Source organism: Epargyreus clarus, unplaced genomic scaffold (genome assembly GCF_041222505.1).
Source record: "Epargyreus clarus isolate Ecla_fem2 unplaced genomic scaffold, WU_Ecla_fem_2.2 ptg000005l, whole genome shotgun sequence".
NCBI lineage: Eukaryota > Metazoa > Arthropoda > Insecta > Lepidoptera > Hesperiidae > Epargyreus > Epargyreus clarus.
The window spans coordinates 11,382,630-11,408,040 of record NW_027332213.1 but is presented as its reverse complement, the minus strand read 5'-3'; the positions used below and the strand labels follow the sequence as shown (position 1 = coordinate 11,408,040).

The following is a 25,411-nucleotide window of genomic DNA, read 5'->3' as shown; positions in this document are numbered from 1 at the left end:
TTTTTCCAAGTCCGTAGGTATAGTTATTACACTATAGTTATTTACACTGATTTTGTTAAGCATAACAGATACCATACAAAGATTAGGCGCCCATGAAATGGTGGGTTATTATAATACTTATACAGGAACAATTTTGATAAAATACTAGCAATTTAACATATTTATTTGTATTAACACAGCATAAATACGTATATTTTAAAATCTTAGTTCTAAACCTTAGCGAGGTATAATATTTAAATATTATAATGTTTATTAATAACTAAAAAGTATTTAGTAATATTCACAGTAGCAAGCATCGTCAGTGTTATCGTGAATCCATTCTAGGTATTTGGTAACCCTGGCGTAGACCCCGGGGTAACCCTTTCTTGCGCACCCGTAACCAAAGGAAACGATACCTGAATAAAAATAAGAAAAAAAATTAGTAATAGCCTATGTAGAAATTGAAAACTAATTTAAAAACATGACAACGAAGTCCGTAAAAAAATACTTGATAAATTATGCAAATATACTCTAAAAAAGTTTTCAGATATACTTATGTTAATACTACCAATATTCACTTGGCCAGCGCGGTGGACTATGGCCTAATCCTTCTCATTTTGAGAGGACATCCGTACCCAGCAGTGGGACAGTAATGGGATAATGATGACTCTAAAATAAGAAAACAAATAGCTCTACCTACAACAACTAAATCTATATTATAATAACTTTCTTAAGTGATTTTATAAAAAGTAACTTACCTATTAATTCATATGCATGTTCATCATTTTCCATTATCAATGGACCGCCACTATCACCCTGAAAATAAGTCTTCATTGAAAAAACAAATTATGGCTGGTACGAGTATTTAGATGATTGTTAAATGTTTTTTAGCTTATAACTGTAGTAGTTACGAATTGTCAAATAAGTGTATGAGGTTCAAATCCAAGGTCATAAGATCTTAAAGCCGTGTAAAATCTATCAACACGAAGGACAAGTTTGGTGACTTATGTTCCTATCTCTCTTTGTTCAAAGACGAAAAAATCACCACTTCTTATACAACTGCTTTAAAACAATGCAGAATTTATTTAACCCCAAAGGGTTAAATAAATTCAAAAATTTAGTTAAAGATGTATGATAATCTTACCGTACAAGCATCCTTATGGGCGGTCTCAGGGAACCCAGCACACATCATGACGTCACGAATCTTGGATTTGTTGTAATTCGTGTTTTGGCACTCCTCATTGCTGAGCACTGGTAACTGTGCTTCCATGAGCAAACAGGACCATTTCCCAGTTTCCGCCACGGCGCCCCAACCAGCTACGGTGGTTGTCACTCCCGTGTATAGATTTTCTGGAACTTAAATAGAAAATACTTGGGAAATTTTGCCAATTTTAAAGGTCTAAACAGAAATAATGTTTTATCTTTAATGAAAGCGAACGTATGCATTTCAAACCACAGCCATACGGCTCCTGACATTTTTTTTTTTTGTTATATATAGTAGCATATCACCACACCGAAGTGCAGTAGCCCTGGGTGTATGGCTTGTAGTGTGTGTAGGACTCATAGTTATATAAGTTAGGTTAAGCTTAGTATAAAGTTAGTAGCAATAAAGACATCAAACCAACAAGACGCCTCTTCAATATACACGAGCCTGCTTTACACCACTACAGGCTACTGCCGCCCGTGAACATCTGTAATCAACCCCAGATACGATTACAAGTGCTGTTTAAGGCCGGACACAGAGGCATTGCTACCTCTACGAATAAGTTGGAACGCATCGGACAAATAGGTCTCCCTTCAATCCAGAAAACAGCAACGCTTAACACTGCTGTATTAAGTAGAAATATGTAAGCGCTGCGATGTCGCCAGTGCTGAACCAATAAGGTTACAACCTTTTATATAAAGTGAAAGAATCAAGAATTTACTCAATGATCGTTCTAAGATATAGTCGAACTTCGAATTCCTAAAAGAATCTCCAAAAAAGAGAGTGACACAGTATATATCAAACTTTATACCGTATAATAAAAATCAAGCCAAATTACATTCGATTCGGTTTACACTAAACGTCAAATAAATTCACCTTAGGTTATTACCTGCAACAGGAAGAACCAGTATAGAGAAAGCCCGCACAAAACCCTTTACCTGAGGTACGAAAGGTCTTTGCAAAGTCACCGATTCAATCAGGCTTGAATTGAATAAAGGATATTTTATATCCCAAATGACTTGATCTTTTGGTCACAGTGAATTGATTTCTTTGAATACCCGTATAATTATAATTTATACGGGTTGATTTTATGTTTATGTGGGCAATTACTAATATGAAACCAGTTAAACTTTTGTGTATGTTACAATATTTTCCTTTCAAAAGTTTCGCGTTAGTTAATATGAAATACATACTTAGAATTAGATTTTCTGAAAATAGGCGAACAATATTTCGTTTAAAAATTTATGAAAAAATACGTACGAGTACCTATATGAAAAGGTAGTTTCCATATTATAGGGTTTTTAACCCAATTCTCCTAAATGGTAGCTCTTTACGACGCTATGGTTCATATATTATCCAATCGACATTCAGACAAAAATGGGCAGAAAGAAAACATTTGAACCAATTTTTACGATTCCCAGTAATGCCCCGAATCCCAAATTTTATTTGCAATAAATTTAGTTGCATAACGATTTATCTTTGGGTAGTTGCATTTAAATGAGATATTTATCGTTTTTCTTCCTACCTTCTATAAATAAAATAATTAATACGGTTATAATTATCTAGGTACTTAAGATTATATGTACCTATACAGATATAGGCATCTGCAACTGGTACGAACTGGAGGTATAAACGACAACTTTCGCAATAAAAAAATAAAACTCTAGAACACCATATCAAAACCTACTAAAAATATACGTGCTTCAGGTACCGCACCTATAAAATATTAACAGTGTACCTTTAAAATTTAAGAGTTCCTGCATACACACTACAGTATAGGCACTTGAATTTGGCTAGTTTTCGGAAGCAACAAGTAGATGCAGCGATCAAACCCTACATCCTGTAAAATTTTGAACGCCAGACCGTCTAATGTAAGGAAACGCGATTCAGCATGAGTGCAAACTATAAAACGCGAATCGCCAATGGTAATAGTAGCTATATTAGTTAGGGGCATAAGTCAAAACAAGAGGTGGCATTAATGCTGATGAAATGAAACCACAAAATCATAACATCTTATGCTTCGTATTCACGCTTACCAAACCATCATAAATTAAATCGTGTGAATAGAGTATTTGACTTGGCTTTTATAAGTTTGCAAGCACTTCTAACATAGGTTTTGATCAAACCAAACCTTCAGAAAGCTTTGGAGTTTGCGACAAACGACAAGTGTGCGAACGGTATTAGAACATCAAAAGAAAAGTCAGCTTAAGAATCAAAAGAAATGGAAAAACTAACCTGTATATTTTGGCAAGCACACCGGCCTGATCGTGAACGAATAGTCCAAAGGCGCACTCAACAACAGCAAAGCGATGTCGTTGGTCAATTCCGTAAGGGTGAAGTTGTGCGCGATCATCTTCACCACATGGCGCGTGACGGGCCGATTATGACTGGCACAGCGATCATGTTCGCCAAATGTCACGCGGAATAAGAACCACATAAACCTAGGAGGAGATAATAACATAGTTCATATAAGCAGATCATTAAGTCGCTAGAAAAAAGTTTACGATTCGATGACTGATGATTTCGTCTTCAAAACTGGTTTGAAGTAACGATCATAATATTTATAACAATGTGACTATTTGTACAGGTACTGGACTAATAAATTATATTTATTCGTACATTTATTCAATTGGTTTGGTTAGGTTAGGTTAGGTTAGGTTATTTTTTTTTATTTTTTTTTTTTAATAGATTTCGAACGGGCTTATGGCGATCGACGTCATGTTTTGATGTTAAGAGCTTAGTTTCTAAAATCGATCGGTAGAGCCGTTTAAAAGTTATTAAAAAAAAAAACATTTAAAAAAAAAAAATTTGTAGTTTTTTTGAGATTTCTCAAAATCTACCGGTTCGAATCGGATAATAATAAATTGTTTGTCCAGTACCCGTATTAATAATTATAAATTGTTCGTACAGTACCTGTATTAATAGACTCAGCCTATTTATTAGCCATGTAATTATCTATGTGCTAACATACTGTGTACATTTAGTCTTTTGTATATTTGCAGACTATGAAGTCATTATATCTCACCTATGTTTCAATAGATGGATGGAAATAAATCCATCCGTTGATTTAGAAGCAATAAATACGTACTCGAATAAATTTCAAACTAAGATTTATATACCTTCTCAATGTTGACTTTAATGAATAATATTTTCAATTAAAGACATTAGGTGTATATTTAGCATCAAGAACCAAGAAAGCCTATTGACAAAATATGGTATTTATTAGAATTTGACTTTACCCTTTAGTGCAATGCGCTGCAGTGATGACATATCTGTCATTGATGAGAGACGCACCACAGCCAAAAGCCTTATGGTAAATGAGCCGCGCAATCCAAGGGAAGGCATTCATGTTGGATCCAGTGCCACCTACCACACGGGGCTCTTCATTCCGCTCGCCACAACCTAAATCGGAAAAAGAACTGTCAATAAAAATAAAATGTCTGTATTTAAAAATGTGCGGTCTTTAGTAAACTTGAGAAGTAACTTAACTTGCAAAGACCTGATAAAATCTTCTAAAAACTCAAACACTACTAGGAGTCAATTTGAGGTATTGTTCAAGGAAATAAAAGTGTAAATGCATCCGTATTCTGAGTTGGGTGTGGTAATAAATAGTTATCCAACTTTTGAAGGTGGTAGAACCCTTTGTGGTTTGACTCCGGCGGCACCACCGCCACACCTATTTCTACCCAATAACAGCAGTGTTAGGCACTGCTGTGTTCCGGTTTGAAGGGTGTGGTAAGGGAGACAGACTTTTCCGAGGCGTTCCAGCTTAGTCCTCAGGGGTAGCGGCGCGCGCGACCTCAGGTAGGAATATCTAATCCTATCTGGGGTTGATTACAGACTATCCACTAGCCACTTACCATCAGGTGGACTGCATGCTCGTCTGCTACTCTTATATTATATTAAAAAAAAACCAAGGTTTCGATTTGGTTCCGGGGGGTAACAACGTAATCTGTGGTAACATAAATCAACGAAATCAGGGAGAAGTCTAATGTTATCAGAAGTTGATTACAGTTCCATTGGCAGCTGTGGCAACTTACACTCAGATGGACTGTATGCTCTTCTGTAACATATTTGAATGCTCCAAAAAACCGATACCTAAGATTAAAATTATTAAAGGATCTATGAACTCTGATACTACTACGACGAATACTGTAAACGTATTTAAAAGTAAATTTCAATAATATAATATCTCTAAGCATATTTAGATTAGTAACGTATAGAAATACAAAACTATTTTTACTAATTTTACCTATAGATTTAATTTAAAAAATCTATCGAGCGATCTACACGTATTATATTCATGAATATTTTATGAACAAGCTACGAGTATATTGTCATTTGTCGATCATAAAAATAAGATATTGCTTTATCAGTGTTAAATCTAGAATTCTGATATCATAATTATTAACTAGAATCCAATTTGTTAAAATAGCGTTATTTTTATGACATGAAACTGTATTAAATTTATGTAAAGTAGGTCCGGTCAAATTATATTTCAAGTAAAAAAAACATGTCTACCAGTCGACTCTAATAACGAAATAACTTTATCCTATTTCCTTTATTTTGAACACTTACTGCAATCTCTACATGGTGGTAATTGGACGTCAGAAGATGCATGATAATACTTTTCAGGATACGTCGGAACATCCTGAAACTAAAGTAACTAAAGTTAGTTTTAAGTTAAATTAAAAATGTCTCAATCATACATCAAATCAAATAGTTTTAGAACTGTATTAACTTACTAAGTAGTCATATTCACAGTGTTATCAAATTGTATTACAGTTTATCGCAACAAAAACTTGTACTAAGTACAAGTTAGAATAACGGCAAAAACATTAAACAAATGCGATTTCAAAAACAGTAGGTACGAGATTAGAATACTTAAGTATTTTAAAAGCAACAAATCACCGAATTTCCAAAAAACTTACCTGACTAAACGTGTCACGGGCGCCAACGGACGCACATACGATAAAATAAATTAAATACCACATATTCTACCTCTTTAAATAAATTATCAGTTGAACTACTGTAAATATGAAATAAATGCGCTAAATAAATGCAAGTCCATGTGCTTTGCGGTCAAAGTAATGATACACTAACTCATGTGTTCGATCTCAACGAACTTTTGAATATCGAGCATCCTAAAATGTAACACCGGCTAACGTATGCCAAAAAGAAAAACACATACGCAGCCACGAAATACGTAGCCACGAGTCTTCAAATAAAAGTCAACGACTCTTAACTTTGCGATTTAATGGTTAATAACATTAGAAACAGTGCTAAGTATTCGTTTTTATTAAAAGCTGAATTAGGAGACGACGTTTTAGGCGCCTAGCAGAGGCTGTATGGACATGTTTATCTGGCAATGACCTCTGAGAGCCTCTCTTTATTAATTCACATCATGAATCATCGACGCTAATTTGAATTTTATTACGTCGTTTTAAGACAGGGATATTGATTCGAAATCTTTATTGCAATCAATGCAGTTATTGAAAAAGCCATGTATGTGATAAAATAAGTACATTAAAATCTTTATCATATTTTTCTAATGTCTTAATTTCGGACAGTTTTTTGATATTCACGTTAATTCACATTTAATTTATGTAACATAGCCTATATATTTAGTAGAGCTTTAGTTGAATAAAAATATATTTATGTTTATTTTTTGTGACTGGTTCTCTGTTTAATAACGAAATACCTAGAGTCCAAAATATTTATTGAAAAAAGTTAATAATGTTTTTATTAGATAAGAAACATTTAAATAATATTTTGTTTACTATGACATACAAAATATAAAATGTGTTATATCATTTACTATTACATTTACTAAATATATCATAACTAATAAGGAAATAGGTAAATAAAACTAGATTAATGGCACTTTATTGTTCGTTTATTTTCATTTTCATAATACCAATTTTTGTCACAGATTAGGTACTCATATTCTTAAGCTTACTTATTTATGGCAATAATACGTATGCGAAAAATAATAAATAGTATCCAAAATATACATATATCTTAATAATTTACCTATTGATATATTTTTGGTACACTTCAAAAGCATTTTTTGAAAATACAATGAAATCAATAAGTCGTAACAGGTTTTTTGCGTTAAAGGTGATAAATAAAGATAACTTATTTAAAGTTCAGTGACATTGAAAATATTGAGATCACATGTAGGTATATAGAAATTTAATTTAACACGTTTAATCTTTTAGTATAAACAGAACTAGTAATTTTAGGTAACTACCGTATATACATTAAGTAAGAAAGAAGTACTATATATTAAGTACCTGTATCTACATCATGCTTTTAATTATTTTGTTATCAATTGTCTTAACATGAAAACCTTACATCACTTTTAAATGCAAAAATATCTAGAAATACAATAAGTACTTATTTCCAATAGTTTCTTTATTTTATATCGTAATATATTGAAATACTTTTGTTATATTTATAAAGATGTTATTTCTATTTTAAATCATTATTAAATATTTTTGTAAACAATACAGGGCAATTATATTCTTTAAATTTAAATGCGAGACTTCTAAAGTCCAATAACCTCGTCCACGATAGAGCAGGATATATCTGATATAAACTGTAGAAATAACAGTTCTAAACTTAATATGATTTGTTGTTATAAAGCTTATATGATAAAAAAGCTTATAATTTAATACGCCTAGACTTCAATTGACGGAACAAAACCCAAAAATGTCATAAACTTAAGTTGACCCTATATAGAGTCAGCTCCAAATAGATGACGTGTGATGATAGTTATTTTGAAAACAAGGGCCTATTACCATCTTTTAAAAACCATCATAGTTCAGGAAAGTTTTATTTCCTCCTTAAAATAGTAAAATATTCCGTCATACACAGTTGAACAAACTTAAACCCTTATCAATTTTTCATTGTCATATTTTGCTTAAAAAGTTAAATTTCCTGCAAAAAAAGTAAAAGTATGATTAAAATAATATTGTGTTAAGAGATGGTATGGATGGTGGAGCCCCTGGATCTATTCATCTATTTCTGGAGCTAACTGTACATCCTGTCACTCTCTAAAATATCTACGTGATTTTAGAACCTATAGAAGGAACAGCAAAATTATATTTTGGCGTGTTTCAAAGTCCAATTTTCAATTAGCATACATTTTTAAAGGAGATAATCTATCATGTACGAGGTTTTTATAACTATAATTTTATTTTCAGTCCGAACAATAGCACGCGTCTCGTGTGTTCTCCCGGATCCAGGCAAGGTAGTTGGTCACTCTGGTGTAGACGCCGGGATAACCTGGTCTAGCGCAGCCGTTGCCCCAGGATACCACTCCTAAAAACAAAAATAAAATGATTAGGCAATATTTGGAATGAATTAGGTAGATAGGAACATACATTTGTGAATTAATTTCCCAGGATACCACTCCTAAAATTAAAAATAAAATATTAAAGCAATATTTGTAATGAATGACGTAGATACAACATAAATTATTAGCATGTACAACATAAGTTTATTAGTTACAAATAGAGTTAAGTAGCTAAAGTAACAGTTATGCCAACTTATAACACCTTCACATACACATGCGAAAGAATACGTAATTATTTGCTACTTTATGTTTATCTACAATCGATAGCAAATCTATCGATAAGATTCATCATACAATTAAAAATGTTTCAAAAACAACTGCACACTTGTTATACTTTACGTGTAAGTTCTTTTGAAAAAATACAAATTGTCTTTGAAAAAACCTGCAGTGTTATAACAGGTTATGTATATTGATGATATAAGCAAGAAGGATCTTACAACGTTTATAAATTATCTACGTAACACTGTAAAATAGGTATAAAATAAAAGTTTTGCTAAAAACTTCATGACAGTGACAAGTTGTAGACGGTACCCGTTATCCGACATCGGCAATTTCACGCGCATACAAATTCAACTAAAATGTATTTCTTACATTAGGCTGACTGTCCATTGGCTACTATCGCATAAGCGATAGTTGTGTATGCTACCAATTTGTCGCTTAAGCTACTGTACCCTTAGTATGAGATTTTACGTGACACGTTACGTGTCACGTTTTACCTGATGTTACAGAAATGATTGTTTTTATATTTGTTTACGTACTTGCCTATACATTTTCAATCAGCGCCCCTAGCAGACTGTCAGAACTGATTGGAAATGTATGGGAAATACGTAAACAAATATAAAATCGCTGTATTTTTGTAAAAACATAAAAACGTATACTAAGGGTACTGAGCCATCTCTTAAAACGCTGCCTCACGGACATTTTTTGAAGGTAAAATATATATTTATAAGCAGTAATGTTAAATTGTTTTTCGAAAAAATCTGTCATCAATGAATTTTCAACGCGTCTATAAAGATACGCTACTATAATAATAATAATTAATCAGTTCAGTCACCTTGTTTTTAATCATTAGTTTTAACCAATAATTGCCTACGAAAGTTCGAAATGTGATCATTTTTGCTTCAATTGTTTTTCAAAATACAGTAGTTAGATTAAATTACTTAAGATTGATTGTTTAATCGGAGGCGTATAAAAATACCCAGCGACTTTTGAGAGTCGCGTTAACCACTACTTATAATAATCGCTTAAGCTTGAATAATTGGTAAATTATTCAAGCGATAGTTGCAAATGGATGGTCAGCCTAAGTGGTATAGCGCGTCGAGCCAACTAGCAGATTGATGAATATAAAACGAGTAGGTTGTTTCCAATACTGGCTTTTAAATCCGTAAAATATTGGAAGCCAGTGAAAGGCCTGCTTTGTTTGCAAGGACGATAGAAACACTTAGAAGATTTGCAAAGTAAACATCAATATTCATTACCTATTAGTTCGTATCGCTTGTCATGCTTTCTCTCCACTATGAGCGGGCCGCCGCTGTCACCCTGAAAACAAAAGGAAATAAATATGTATATAAACTGAGAAATTTAACAAAAGATTATATAATTGAAAAATTAAACGCTTTCTAGGCTAGTGACGCATTGTCCCTTTAGTCCCGGGACTAGAATAGGGTTACAGTATCCCCTGCCTGTCGTAAGAGGCGACTAGAAGGGTGCTTCCGGGGTTGCGGGCGGCAAAAGTGGAAGCTCAAACCGTCCAGCAAGCAACCCCGGGAAGGACGAAAAAAGGCTAATGACGCATTGTTGGTATTAAAGACGTAAAAAAACTAACACTTAAACGCGAAAAAATTCAAAATTTAGATATTAGCTTTTAATAACTTCAGCTTACTAATTAGTATTTAATGTGTTGAAATTTCAATGGTTAGTAAACAAACCTAACAAAAGGCGCTAATTGGAATTTACTTTAAATGTCAAATATTATACTTGCACTAACAGATGTCAAGATAGACATAAGAGAAAATTATCAAGGGGGTTACCTATTTAATAGAACTAATAATATATGGATAAATGCATAAATGGATTAATTAGTTAAACAAATCGATGTAAAAAGAAAAATATCAATATCTTGCCATTGTTTTATGTAAGGAAATCAGAAAACGAATAAATCGAATCCAACGGAGTGGAGAAACCATGGCAGCGATATGATATGGATCACACATATTTAAGTGCTAGGCGGCTTAAAAAGGCTTTTAAAGTCGAAAATATGGGGATATTATTATTTTTTTATATTTATACCTAAACCACGAGGCAGACGGGCTACCTGATGGAAAGCTGTCACCGTCGCCTATGGACAGTTGCAACATGAGAGTCGCCCATGCATCGCTCTGTATGAGAGCTCTTTTTACACCTTTTTTGGAGGAGCCCAATGGCATAGCGTTCCCGGAATACCTTAGAAGGAAGTTCATTCCACATATTGCACGTCTTTGGCAAGAACAGATATATCTACTGAAGATCGTAAATAATAATAATAATATTATATCAACAATTTTACTTGCCATTCATTTTTTCAGTACATATATGATTAATAATAAAATAAATTTTTATAAACATGTGTTTGAAGTTATCCCTGGAATTCAAACCCCAAAGCACCAATGAATATACCCCCATAGACTACTACACCGCTCTTTCCATAGAAGAATACAATTACCTACTCGTATTACTATGGTAGTTATACATGGTTTCTCAAGTTGTATTTGTATTCAAACAAAGTCAATATAAATTCGATTGAATTCCGACGTTAGATCTATTTGCATTATTTTAACATTAGGTAAATTTCTACAGAACGTGTGCGGTATCTATAATCAATCTTAGTCACACAGTCTACCGCCTTTAAGAAAATTGCTCAGAATCAATACCTAGAATGTATTTTCCTCAATCATTAGGTAAATTCATTAAAGTAACCTAGCTTTCTATACCACGAAAAATATACTGATTCTGAGAAATTTGTTTTTTTCTTGAAATTGTTCAAACTTAAAAAAGGAGGTGGTGTTCAATATGGCTATATTTTTACAAGTTTCATGTTTGTCGTTATTTTAATCGATTACAATGTCATTTATTCAGCGATTTAGAAATATATATATTTTGGGATATGATACCTATACTTCCCTTGGTAGCAATAAAACGTTAAGAAAATTAAATAAAACTTTCAGAACTATGTGCCAACATTTTATTTAAATTATTTTTCTCGTTCGAGTGATAGAAATCGCTTTATGTTGTGTAATTTTTTTTGGTATTATAAAATATTCTTTAGACACAGGGCTTTTTATATTTTTGCAAAAATAATCATGCATATAAAACCCTATACCTGTACAGTAGGTACTAATTAATGAAGGACACAATTAATCAAAGTTTTCGTCATTTATAAGGTTAGTTTTCTTATTTTACTTTGCGTCTTACCTGGCAAGAATCCTTCTGTCCTGTCTTCGGGTACCCAGCACACATCATGTTATCTGTGATCATACTTGCAGTGTACTTTGTTTTGCGGCACTCTTCGTTACTCAACACCGGTACCTCTACCTCCTGGAGAGTGCAGGACACTTTCCCTTCCTCCGTCAGAGTACCCCAGCCTGACGCGACTGCCTTTACTCCGACGTATAAACTATCTACGGAATAAAATGGTATAGGTTAATTTTTTAAAGGAAGAACTTATACTCACTAAAATTATCAAGTAGAATTTTTAGAGATTATATTTTGTATAACTCAAAATAAATTAATTTATAAAATTCAAAAAACCACGAGGGGTCTTATTACCTAAAATGTAATTTTTAATGATAGTCTGATATAAAGTTTTAACTTTTTATAGGTACCTATTTTATTATAAGCATTTTTATGATAAGTCGACATTTTTAGCAACAATAATCAATTTGTCGTGCCTCGTAAACAATCTTATTTTAAATATATTAATCAAAAAAATCTAGGGTAAAGTAATCATTAAGTTAATAGTTAATTAAGTGGTCGAAAGTCCTAAATGTCTACCATTCCTGTAAGATTATAGTAACCACAAAAAGTAAATAACACTTGCCATTCGGTATTTTCACTTTTTAATTACTGTAATTAATAATAAAAACAATTTCGTGAAGAGGTGTGCTATGACTTATGACACTAATTATGTAATACCCATAACAACATATCATAAAGCTAATATGATACATACGTAGATTAATCACTTTCTCTATCGTTGTATTAACTGAATTACCTAAGTTTTTACACAAATTTGTCATCGTTATAATACATCGTTATAGAAATGGAAAGTATGAAAAATTTTAGCAAAAACGTTACACCTAATAAACTGCTAATTAAACAGTAGCTTTAATTAACAAATTTCTAATGTTAATAGATATAAAATTAAGAGCTTAAAATAATTTTGCGCTTTACATTTTTTGACAGAGTAATATATAATTGGGATTATACGATGCGTTTCCTATAGATTTGGGTATGAGTTTACTGTTTTGGGTGACTTGATTGGCTTAAAAGGTCCCAGTTTTAAGAGCGCCAAAATACATTATAATTATAACATCGAAGCACACGGTTGATAGGTATCCTGATAATCATCATCAACCCATTACTGCTGGGCACGGGTCTCCTCTCAGAACGAGAGGAATTTGGCCAAAGTCCACCTCGCTGGCCAAGTGCGTATTGGTAGACCTAAATAATAATAACTCACAATTATCTTTTGGCAAGCAGATAGGCTTTATGGCACCGGACATGGCAACTCGCTCGTTGAGGCGCAACAACGCGATGTCATTGTCGAAGTTGGTAAGACTGAACTTGTTAGGGATGGCGCGGATCACAAAGCGGGTCTCAGGCCGGGATGTGGAGTTGCAACGGTTGTGCTCCCCGAAGGTGATCTTTATCATGAACCACATGAAGCTGAAAGGAAAAGAAAGTTACAAAATGTATCGATGGAAAAACTTAACATAGTACAACACAAGAGGTTTCAATATACCTTTACTCTAACTAAAGTATGTACATACTATATTATTATTAAATAAAGGGGTCTCTTTTCTTCAAGCGTCAATAAAGGCATCATGATCTAAGTTTAACTAGAACATTGCTGATGGAGTAACCTGGGTAACACTCAAAGAAGTTTGTAAACTTTTATGTAACAACAAACACGCTAACACAAGCCCTTTTTCCTTGTTATTTTGTATGTTATTTTGTTATTTTGTATGTTATATTGTATAGTATGAACTCCTAAATAGGTGCATGTACCTACCCTTGAATGACTTTGCTCTTAGACTGATTTAAGGTTTTATTTCTGGTTTAGGTTTTTAGATTAGGTTCAGGATTAATTCTCTCACTTCGTCCTCAATAGCAACGCAACCGTCTCTTCAAGTTAAGAAAACTTATGTTTCAAGTGGATCTTATTAACAGACATATGTTCATATATGGCATGGACAAATTAACATTAGCAGGTTTGTTAGATTTTAACATCGAATATAAACGAACCACGATAGATAAGGTAAACAAAAGAATGAGGATATGTGCTCCACGTCTTTCAGTTGCACCAAGGAAAAGATATGTAAAATATGATGCAAGATGTGTAATTTATATTTCTAGCCATTGCTATGCGAGATATATTTTTACATTCAACACCCATAGATTCTGCTATGGTCAACGGATATGTATTGCTATTACGAAGGGCCATTCCGTGTGAGGTGCAAGGTGGCCAAATGTGTCATTAACAAAGCCATTTAAGTGTTGCCATTGAGCGAAAGTGACACAAGGAATTTTTGGCAGACCGCGGACCTGAATACTATTTAAGCCTCCGTATTTACGCTTTCACTTATACAATTAAGAGAAATGCGTTGAAAATATACATTTCTTTTTATTCTTAAAACTATAGAATTTTATTACGAATGTAACAAACACTTGCAGATCAAGATACTGCGCAATATAATTCAGATTGGCGCTTTTTAATAACTTCGTGTGGTCAAATTAAACAATCAACCAGCCACAAAAAATCAACTAAAAGGTTCCACTAACGTTCTTAAGTGGACATTTGTGGAGGACATTGAACTCTTTAGTTTGGTGCCGCTCCTGGGCCGGTTTAAAGGTGAACGTACTGATACAGTGCTTTAATCGGAATTCACAAATTCGGACTAAAAACTTATTTTGGGCATGTTTTTCCATTCCCAGGTTATCGGTCTCGTATCTAGATGATTTACGATTTCATCTGCAATTTGGAATCATATACATTTAAAATTTTATCGGGGCGAGATAATAAAGCATTATATTAAAGGTATTTTTATTACATTGAAGTAGCAAAAGGCCATACATCTGATGGCAAGTGGTCACTGCTGTCCATATAGACATCTGTAACCAAGTCCAAACAGAACAAAGGTTCCACCTGGGGGCCTACCACCATCTTTTAAAAACCATCATAGTTCAGGAAAGTTTTATTTCCTCCTTTAAACAGTAAAATATTCCGTCATACACAGTTGAGCAAACTTAAACCTTTATTAAGTTTTCGCTTATCCATTGTATAAAACCAACTGAGATTGTCATATTTTGCTTAAAAAGTTAAATCTCCTGCAAAAAAGTAAAAGTGTGATTAAAATAATATTGTTTTAAGAGATGGTAGTAACCCCCCTGAAATCTATTACTGATGCGTTGTCACTGCTGAAGACTGGGATAGACGCCTCATGCATAATCAGTCAGCATCGATATCCTTACACCGAACAAGGACTGCTTTTCGATAGAAATACGTGTAGCAGTGTTCACTCCCCGGTTGAACGATACTGGTTCTACCACCTTTCAAAATATAGATTACTGACCACGATGAGTTGTAATTTGCATTAGCAGGTGTCCATAGCGTTTGAGATGTGCCCCAACCGCACAAAACATTGATGTTATCTGGATGTGTCCATCATTTTTTCGCCGTTAACCCAAATGTCGATAGCACTAACCGTGTCAACAGTTTATTTGTAACAGTTTTTTATCCTATCTATTAACCTTAATAGTACTGTATCCTGCATCTCTTTCCTAATTATTATGGGAACTTTGAACTGGCTTAACTTATTTAAAAATATTCACACGCAAAATAAATAAGGATATGCGTAGAATATATACAAGTCAATATCCTCTTTAGTGTTTTGTAAACACTTTTAAGTGTGTTTGCTTAGTCTGTTAGGGGCCGTTCAAGTATTACGTAACGCAATTTTTGAAGATTTTTGACCCCCCCTCCCCCCCTTGTAACGCACCGTAACGTTTTTCTATACCCCCCCCCCCCTAACGTTACGTAACACTCAAGTGTCAATTTTTACCCTAAACTCGCTAAAAAGTTATGTTATAGTTTTTATCCTTGGGATACTTTTACTTACATATTTACTTTATAATACTAAGAAATAAAACAAGAGATTTTTAATCCGAATAAGAGTAAAAACTAATAAAACATCAACTCACGGGCAGGCAAAATATACTTGTCCTTTTTAACTACACCTAGTTGCTGTCGGATCAAACAGATACTCGATGCGAATTAAGTATGAAATGTCAAATGTGTGAAAATTCGGAATTGTTCAGTCGTGCTGTCGTGCATCTATTCCGAATCTATACGAATGTCATTTAGGTGGACGCCGCGCCGGCTCACGAAACCTTTAATGATAAATCAAACTACTATTTCGATAAATCTAACGTTGACAGTCCTAAGCCTGTATAAAGTATGAAGGAAAGATTACAATTCATTATTACTAGTGAGTGCGCGTGCAAACCTTACCGCCCTTACGTATTGATGCAAGGCATGAACGAACTAGCTTCTTAGTCCAAGAATAAGTACGTAGTCCACACCAAATTGTACTAACTAATGAGACTTTATGGGACTAGGTGGAAAAGGTTTCTGGATTACGTATTTTTAAATACTAGGAACAGGCATACCTAGCCCCAAATTTACCTAGTACAACCCATCTCTACTTGTCTATAAACACTAACGAACACTGTCAACGGAAACAACATTAAATGACGTACCATACAATCTAGGGATTCCCCGTGAAATATGAACGAAAAGATTTGCCAACTTGCGAGAACAAATTAAAAATGACAACCAGACTATATATACAAAGAGCGTGTTCAGCCGAACTAGGTCTCCTCAGTATTCTAAGTTAGTTTAAGTATAGTCAAAGCATGCATACTGCTATACTGTACTATACTTAGTCTAACTCAGAATACTCAGGACTTAGTTCGGCTGAACCCACTCATTCAAGGGATTTCCCGTAAAACGTAAATGAAAAGGGTTGCCAATTTAGGAGTTTTAATTCCCTATTTTTTTATTAAAAAAATGTTACGTAACGTGTATTACGGAAGACCCCCTCCCGCCCCTGTAACGCATCGTAACGTTTTACAAGACCCCCCCTCCCCCCCAAATTGCGTTACGTAATACTTGAACGACCCCTTACATAACAGTTTTTTGTCTCTTAAAATTAACTGTACATACCTACTGAGTTTTACGAAACTAGAGTCGAATTTAATTAAAGTTCTAAGAATAAAAAAGTGTTGAATATACAGTGAATTTTTCAAATGGGCCTTCAGAGCCTAATCCGAATCTATAAGCATTAGCAAAAAATGATGAAAGGAGTTACGAAGCCGATTTTGAAAAAAAAACTAAATCGCATTTCCTAGGCGAACGACGACTAAACGACCAAGTTCATGTATATAAAACACTTTCAATAGTAAATTTAAAACCCTTAGATTAAATTGACAGATTATCTAAAAATATAAACTTGGAAAAATAAATACAAATAAATTGTAATATATGTTAGAAAGCCGTCCGCGCTTTGCAAGGGTAGCGTAGGACTAGATTTTTTTGTCGTAGTTAATTGATATCTATCAGTCTGTTGTGTAAAACTTGTAGATTATATTAATCAATAATCATCGTTATACTTCAGCTAATTCATACAAAACGGTAATAAAATAGACGCCTAAAACGTTGTTATTATTTTATACATATGAAACTCTATATAATATTATAGTGTATGGATTCGCGGGTAAATCCTTACAGTAGGTACTGTATAAATTTTAAATCTTACAAATTAATATTCCCTTGTTATTGTGGTAGTGAAAACACCGAGAGGAAACCTATATCAGGTATAGGTACAGCATAAGGATATCCTTCTCTGAAAAGAGACCCGTGCCTGGCAGTAATATGTCATTAATGACACGTGTGAAATACTAAACAAATAATGTGTGAAAATACAAAACAAATAAAGTATTTTACGCGTAGAAAATACCTAAAGTCGGTAGCAAGTCAACATCCTCTAGAGCTTTGTGCAAACAGCGTTCGCAAACACGTCCGCGACTTGACTCCGCTCACTTGAAAATTTGTTTTACTGTGTAATGTTTATCGATCTAGCTTCCAAAAGTTGTATTAAACGATATTGGTAGAAAATAAAAAAAATAGTGGTTAATAATATTTTGTACGAACGTTTTTATTGGTTTCTTAATATTAGGTACAGTCCAATCAATTTGCACTAATCAATTTTAATGAAACATGTGAACAAAAAAACATTTAACGATTTTAGATATTTCCAATGGCAAATCTATCTAGTCGAAACCTGTCCTAGTCCTGTACCTAGTCGAAAATGGCCAAACCAATTTTCACAGAAAATTAACGCAGAAAATATTATTCTAAATAGGACAATTAAATTACATGCATTTGTTAAATTTATAGGTACAACGTAAAAAGGTTCCCTGAAAAAATGTGTTTAGAGACCTAAAGGAGGTCCGACGTCGATGTATCAATCGGTGAAATAATATCCATGTTTAATTCATTTGTGTAAAATTAAAAACTAGTTATAAATAAATAAGAATCATTTATAGTTTGTAATAAATATTTAAATATCCAAATATGTATTTTATGACGATGGAAACTATATGACATAATATCATCTTGGTTTTATTTTATTCCGTTGATGAAACGTAAAATAATAATGGAATCAAAACCACATTAAATTTGTGCAAGTATGTCAGTTTCCTTTTGTAAGTACCTTCTGTTAATGACAACCATTATTTTAAATTACTTCGAAAGCAAATCGACTGTAGTTTCACGAATTGGCATTTTTGGAATTTGACACTTAATTATGTTTTTTCCTCCTCTGTAGATGTAAATGGCAGGATATAATCAAAATTTTTAGCAATTGTTGTTCCCAATTATATGTAGCATTTTGTATACTAAAACGTTTAAGTACATAAGTAGCAATACATATAGGGTGGGAATATTTCAATCCCGAGTTGGACAATTAGTACCAATTAATAAGTCGCCCTGAAATATTTCAAATGTCCACCAATCCGAAATTGATGTAAAGTGAGATAAAAGTTTGTCTATGAAAACATTAACAACATCAACATTCTAAAATCCTATTTATTGAATATGACGAATATTACAACAATGGGTAAATAAAACTAAATTTAAGAAGGTCATTTAAGGTGTTAGGTAAACATCAAAACGGCGTTTCTACTTTTATTCTATTTATGGGATTTTATGTACCTATATCTCGTATGTACCTACGTAACTTTATGCCTTGTACCTTGAAGAATTCAGTAGTAGAAGAAGTACAAATAAATGTGTACCCGAGCTCTCTACAAGTAGAGTTCCTACGATTGAATATACGTACTTTTCATTTGTATTAATTTATTTTAACAATATGTAAAGATAAAATGAATGTAATTACAATTTATTTCAATGGAACTTAATAGTTTAATTTCGATCTCTTTAATTAATTACTATTCTTAATTAGTTGTCTTTTCCCTTAGGAAAATAGAGAAATTGTATTAGATGAATTGTATTAATACGACGTGCCAATATTATCAATGAGACAAACTCAAAACTATTTAGTAAATACGTATTACCTAATGTTTGATATTATTCCAAAGTAACAGATATTTAAATTTAAAATACTAAACTTAAGCTATGATAGCCCAGATTTATAAAATACGACTGTCCAATTCATACTCCAAACATCCCAGGAAGGATTCTCCGGTTCATCTTATTCAATCTTATCTCCTTCAAAATTGTTTAAACTGTATCAATCTCCAACTAGTATTAGTATAGGTTAACCTCTATCCATTCTAAGGAAAGATCAGTACCCTTATACCAGGATTAATGTCCGGTGATTATGTAGTAGTCTCTTACCCTTTAACACAATGTGCTGCTGTCAGTACATATCGATCGTTGATCAACATGCCACCGCAGTAGAACCTCTTGAAGTATATCAGCTTCGCCATCCACGGGAACTCGTCGATGTTCGTCTCATACCCACCAACGATCCGAGACACCTCATTCCTCTCGCCACATTCTGGAATTTTCAAATTTACGACGTTATAAAAAATATTTTCGAGAAGGACATCATATGTCAAAAGGATTTTTAAAGGACGCAGAGGACAACGTCAATTAATCAATACAAATAAAGCAAAAGAACAAACACGTTTTGTTTGCAAAGGTCCTTTTGTAAGTGTGATGATTTTCGGCGCTGACTGATACCTTGTATTTCAATAAGTATAAAACGCTGGATGATTGAAAAATCAGCATGAGTATAATCGGACCCAAGTTTTAATATACTACCTATATTGTTTACAAATATTAGATATCGCACCTTTGAAATCAATGATCTCAATCTTTTTATAAAACCTGACCAACAGGAAAATATTAGCTAAAGAAATAAAGGACAATCGTTGTGTCCAATCAACGTCAGGACATTGCATATGTTTATGATGATAAACGAATATGCTTTATGGTTTTGTTGATTTAAAATCGAATAATAGGATATACATTTATATAAGACTTATACACACACACACACACACGCACACGCATACACCCATACACCCATACACCCATACACCCATACATATTACACACACCTATTCCACTAACTTTTTCGCTATGTACCGATAACTAAAAAAACTGCATAGCTACTAGAGTATTACTCTCCCAGTTTTTATGTGTGTATTGTGTATTTTATGTATGTATTTTATATATGTATATTTTTCCATGATACATTACTATACGTAATATAGCTATTTATCTTGCGTCCTAGCTAAGGGTTGGCCTGAGCGGCACCTACCAGGAATGCAATCTTAAGAAAGACGGATTTTGCCCATCTATGTGCAAAAGATCATCGATTTTAAACTTGATTGGTTAGGATAATTATAGGATAGTCTCGGGGCGTAAATTACAAATCTTGCCAGGGTCGCAAAAATCTAATTTTGCTGGAGGCGCTAAATTCAATCATGATTGATTTGACAACGACGCTTTCTACACTCATAGCTCCACACTAAGATCCCTTGTACCACATAACAAAAGTGCAAAGGATACACACATAGAAGAATACACAAACACCCAAACCCAAAAACAGAACTCTAAATAAATTGTCTAGATGTAAGTATGGCCGTGGATCGTACCCGGGAACCTCTGCGCGTCAGACCGGTAAGGTGACCGCTCCACCACGTTATTCGCCCATTCGTCGGGATTAGATTAATTTTCTTTGTAGAAAATTTCAAAATTTTCCAGGAGCGAAAAATTCAATTCTTACCAGAGACGCTCATGACCCTAACTACATCGCTGGTAGCATAATATTCAAAACAGAAATATTTTTACTTTTACTTACTTACTTTACGTTACTTTTTAAAGGTACAGATGTATATACTCACTACAAGAGCATGATGCTTTGGGATGATTCAGCTCCATGAGTGGAGGCCGGTTACCCCAAACTCCGCCGAAAAAGTTTTTCGTGTAAATTCCGCGGCCATCTCGAGTCTGCTCACTCTGTATTATCGAAACAAACATTAAATATCTTAATCATGGCGGTAAAAATACGAGTCATTCCAAATTAGTTGTTAGGGATAACGACGAATCGAAAATAGGACTTTAATACTATCTGGGGTTGATTACAAATAAGAGTACACGGCAAATACCACTTACCATTAGATGAAATGAATACTCGCTCGGTACTTTATTTTTAAAAACAAATATAAATCTCATTCGTAACTGATTTACATAAATCATAAATACGAAAAACCACGTTTTAACTCCCTTTTGAACCGGTTAATGTTAAAAAGAGCTGAACCAATATTGATGCGACTTTCACGCACAGCTAGATAACTTAGAAAATAACGACGGCTCCTATTCTAAAATCAATTTATAGTTTCATCCCATTAAAATATACAATTTATGAATAGTTATATGTGAAAGTGAATTTTAGATTACCTACTCGTAATATCATAATCTCCATCATAATATATAAAATCTAGTTTAATCCAGTATATGTTATTATACTATAAGTTGTAAACATTAAATAAACGTATCTACTTAATTTACTTACTAATGAGAAAATTTCTTAATTTAAAGCGATTGGAAAAATATTCACCTACTTACATCATTAACATATTTGTATACTTTAAGAAGGTGCATCGTCAAATTTATAAATAAAGACGATTATGTAAATAAATAAATTAAAATGTAACTTTCAATAATGTAACAATCCTCCAATATTTTTGAGTAAATAATAATAATAAAATAAAACATAATACAAAACAAACCTCAGTTATCGTGAAAGATAACGCCACAAGCACAACAACGGTTAACCACTTACACATGCTGCTTATTTTTTAAAAAGAAAAAAAATAATAAATTCGTATTTAGAATTTCGCGCTCGAATTGCGCATCGTCTTCGAACTTCAAACTTGTCGCGCGCGTTCACAAACGGACTTGAACTGAGATGCGTTTGCCCGGCCGCCATGTTCCAATGAGCTACGAACGTGATTTGGTGTGACAATGCACACCCCACTAGTCACATGTTTCTCTATTTCTTTAATGACAAATCTGTGTCGCAAATTGTTTTAAAAAACTTTGAAGAAAGCTACTTCAAAAAGATACAAGCACATTTAAGAGCCATTGTTAAGCAGAAAGTGAAACGAAATTTCTTTAGTTTCAATGCGCAATATATTACTATGTTTAAAAATTAGTTTCCAAAATAAATTGAAATGCCTGCTTTCAAAAATTTCCATATCACTTTGTTTCAGGTGGGATTATCGCGTGTAGAGTCGGTCGTCTCATGTAGAGTTAGCGTTATTTATTATGTAACATTTATTAATCTCCTATTTTTTGTTACTTTTAATCCATTTTGTTCTCGAAGGTATATTTTTTAGGTGGTAGAACCTTTGGTGACTCCGGCGGCACCACCACCACACCTATTTTTGGCTTATAACAGCAGTGTTAAGCGCTCCTATGTTTGACTTGGTGGTGTGATAAGGGCCACATACTTTTCCGAGGCGTTCCAGCTTAGTTCTCCTATATCTTAGGGATAGCGGCGTACTTGTGGCTGACCTCAGGTAGTAATATCCAATCCAATCTGGGGTTGATTACAGATGTCCATGGGCGGCAGTAGCCACTTACCAACAACTAACTGCATGTTCATCTGCTAGTCCCATATTTTGTTAATGTAATGTACCTAACTAGTAAGTTCAAGTTACTTAACTCTTGTCGGAAAAAATGTTACTGTTTTTTTACTCATTTAAACAGGGCAAGTTACCCGCACTTGACAGCCACAATATATCGTCGTCCCAGATTTCCGACTTCTTAATGGCTATACTAAAGATTATAAAGTTTCATGAAATAAACACAAAATTTGTCAATATTTTATTTCAAACTAGAATAATAAGATAGGGCTAGTCCGAATCAGAAATCGGATTATGCGGTAGGTACTTACATATTTTTCCAGCCTTCAAATACGGTAGTTTAGGAGTATGAGTGTAGGACCTACTTTATGTCCATGTTTTGTGAAGCTATTTACTATATTTATTTTCCCCAATTTTTCTCCTTTCAATTATTAAATAATTAGACCAAAGGAATTATTTGTAGTTATTGATTTTTCATAATTATTGTTTATTAACGTTTTTTTCTTACGCCAGTTTCTTAGAGGGAATAGTAGTATGTAACATATGCTGTGACTGTAGATCCTTTTGACTCGTCACGACACGGACGACCCTGGCGGGCGAAAGTTTCGCTTTCCATAACGGTCAAATGTCTTAAGCGAGCGCTACTTGTTCCTACAAATAGATTTACTGAAAACTGTTTTTATTTTGATATAATTAACTTTTTTGTTTTCAAGGGCTCTCAAGATTAAAGGTTTTATTTCATCAAACAAAGTGACGGACATGATAAAAACCAACAAATATATATTTTTTAAATATATGTTTACTGTTGCATGCCAAATATAATTTTCAAATATAAAAATTTAGACAAATCTAACGACACCTCATATGGTAAGATCGTCAAGCTGTTTGGACCGCAGGGCATGCAAAAAAAAAAAAATGTGAGCCGTCACGGGACGCCTGGCAGATGTGAAACATCGACATTATTTTGTAAAAGTAATATGCAGAAAAGAACATATTGTGATAGGAACTAAATATGTCATAATGATAAAATAAAATATTACGATTTTTTTCCAGATAACGATGACTATTTATTGAATTCGATTGCGCATGGCATGCGTCGCCACGCCAGAAATCGTTTTACGTGCGGCTATAGATGTTTCACATCAAAATAAATATACACATACATTCAAAAAACATTACTCTTCGTAAAAAGGGTAAAAAGGTTTAAAAATATACGTAATCATATGTATAGGTAAGTAATTTAGGTCATTTTGATGATGCCTTTGTTAAATTATTCTTAAATCATGAATATTTTACCTACTTCCGTTATACGGTACATTTAAATTTAAAATAAAATAGCTTTTAAAAAACTAAGTTGCGAAAAGAATAACAATTGTAATTATGACTAGTTGACGAACCTTAGGCACCTACTTTGGATTTTAAATTTATTCGACTAATAAATACGTGGTACCCAATTACATACAAATAAATATAAATAAAACAAGCTGATTCCATAAAAAATATTTAATTTGAATAATAAAAGTTATAATTTACGATGAAAGCATCATTAACAATTGTATAAATTAATTCAATAATTTAGTTTAAGTTAATTTGGTTAAACCAATATGAAAGCAATAAAAAACTTATCTAGAAAGCCTAAAATAACAATTTATAAAATAAAACTGCATAAAGTTAACAATAACACAACAAAACAATTTTTATCGTGACAAAGATCACAGGTACAGCCTAAAGAGCGTTGTATTTACCTAAATTATATTACTTATATTAATATACAATTATTTTACAATATAACTTAATTACACTTAAGATAATTAGGTAAATGGACTCTTTTGTTACCCATTTATTTACACAATCTCTTATAGCTCCAAATATTAACAGATTTAGATATAAGCTCGTTATTGATAAACACTATACAATTTTTGCGTAATAAAAATCGAAATTTGACACTATCTAATTGGCAGAAATTGTCAACTGTTGAACTTTAGTAGCCAAATTGATTGTAATTATTTATAATAACGAGCTTAAAGTTGTTAGTTAAACGTAGATACATATTTTAAGGAAATTATAAATTAAGCATCCAAATTCAATGTTGATAAAACCCAGTATTAAAAATTAAGCAAAATACTATTATAAGCATTTTGAAAATAACAAACACATTCAAATGTAATTTTGTAATTTTGTACAAGTAAAAAGTATCTAATATCTATGCATGCACCATAGATTAGTAAAGATACTTCGCCGCCTTGAAATTGAATGAAGCCACAAACGACTTATTAGTAAGTTCTTTTTTTGAATTCTTGACAAATAAAAACCATTTTTAGAGAAAATGTACGAGTAAATAACTAATACTGCGTAATTTACATAATAAATAAATAATTATTTCAAATATTTTAAGGACATTTTAGCACGGAGACGTGGCAAAACTTTTA

The 25,411-nt window shown here is 33.0% G+C and overlaps 1 protein-coding gene across 1 annotated transcript; it reads right to left on the bottom strand.

Moving 5' to 3' along the window:
- LOC140757845 (transmembrane protease serine 9-like) lies at positions 1–22,339 on the bottom strand. The gene is made up of 14 exons (XM_073093716.1): positions 22,125–22,339; positions 21,237–21,351; positions 19,720–19,882; positions 13,261–13,466; positions 11,994–12,199; positions 10,022–10,082; positions 8,391–8,509; positions 6,115–6,180; positions 5,762–5,840; positions 4,423–4,585; positions 3,419–3,624; positions 1,124–1,335; positions 738–795; positions 1–395 (listed from the first exon to the last, which is right to left on the bottom strand). The coding sequence occupies exons 1-14, from the start codon at positions 22,179–22,181 to the stop codon at positions 271–273; spliced, it is 1,836 nt and encodes a 611-aa protein (XP_072949817.1). The 5' UTR covers positions 22,182–22,339; the 3' UTR covers positions 1–270.
- Positions 22,340–25,411: the final 3,072 nt, after the last annotated feature.

Bases quoted from the DNA above. Each gene is read 5' to 3' on its own strand.
- LOC140757845 (XM_073093716.1), bottom strand. From the start codon at position 22,181: ATGTGTAAGTGGTTAACCGTTGTTGTGCTTGTGGCGTTATCTTTCACG. The intron at 19,883-21,236 runs GTGAGTATATAC...TGAAAATTCCAG, and splicing joins CAAAGCATCATGCTCTTGTA to AATGTGGCGAGAGGAATGAG. The intron at 796-1,123 runs GTAAGATTATCA...ACTTATTTTCAG, and splicing joins CCCATAAGGATGCTTGTACG to GGTGATAGTGGCGGTCCATT.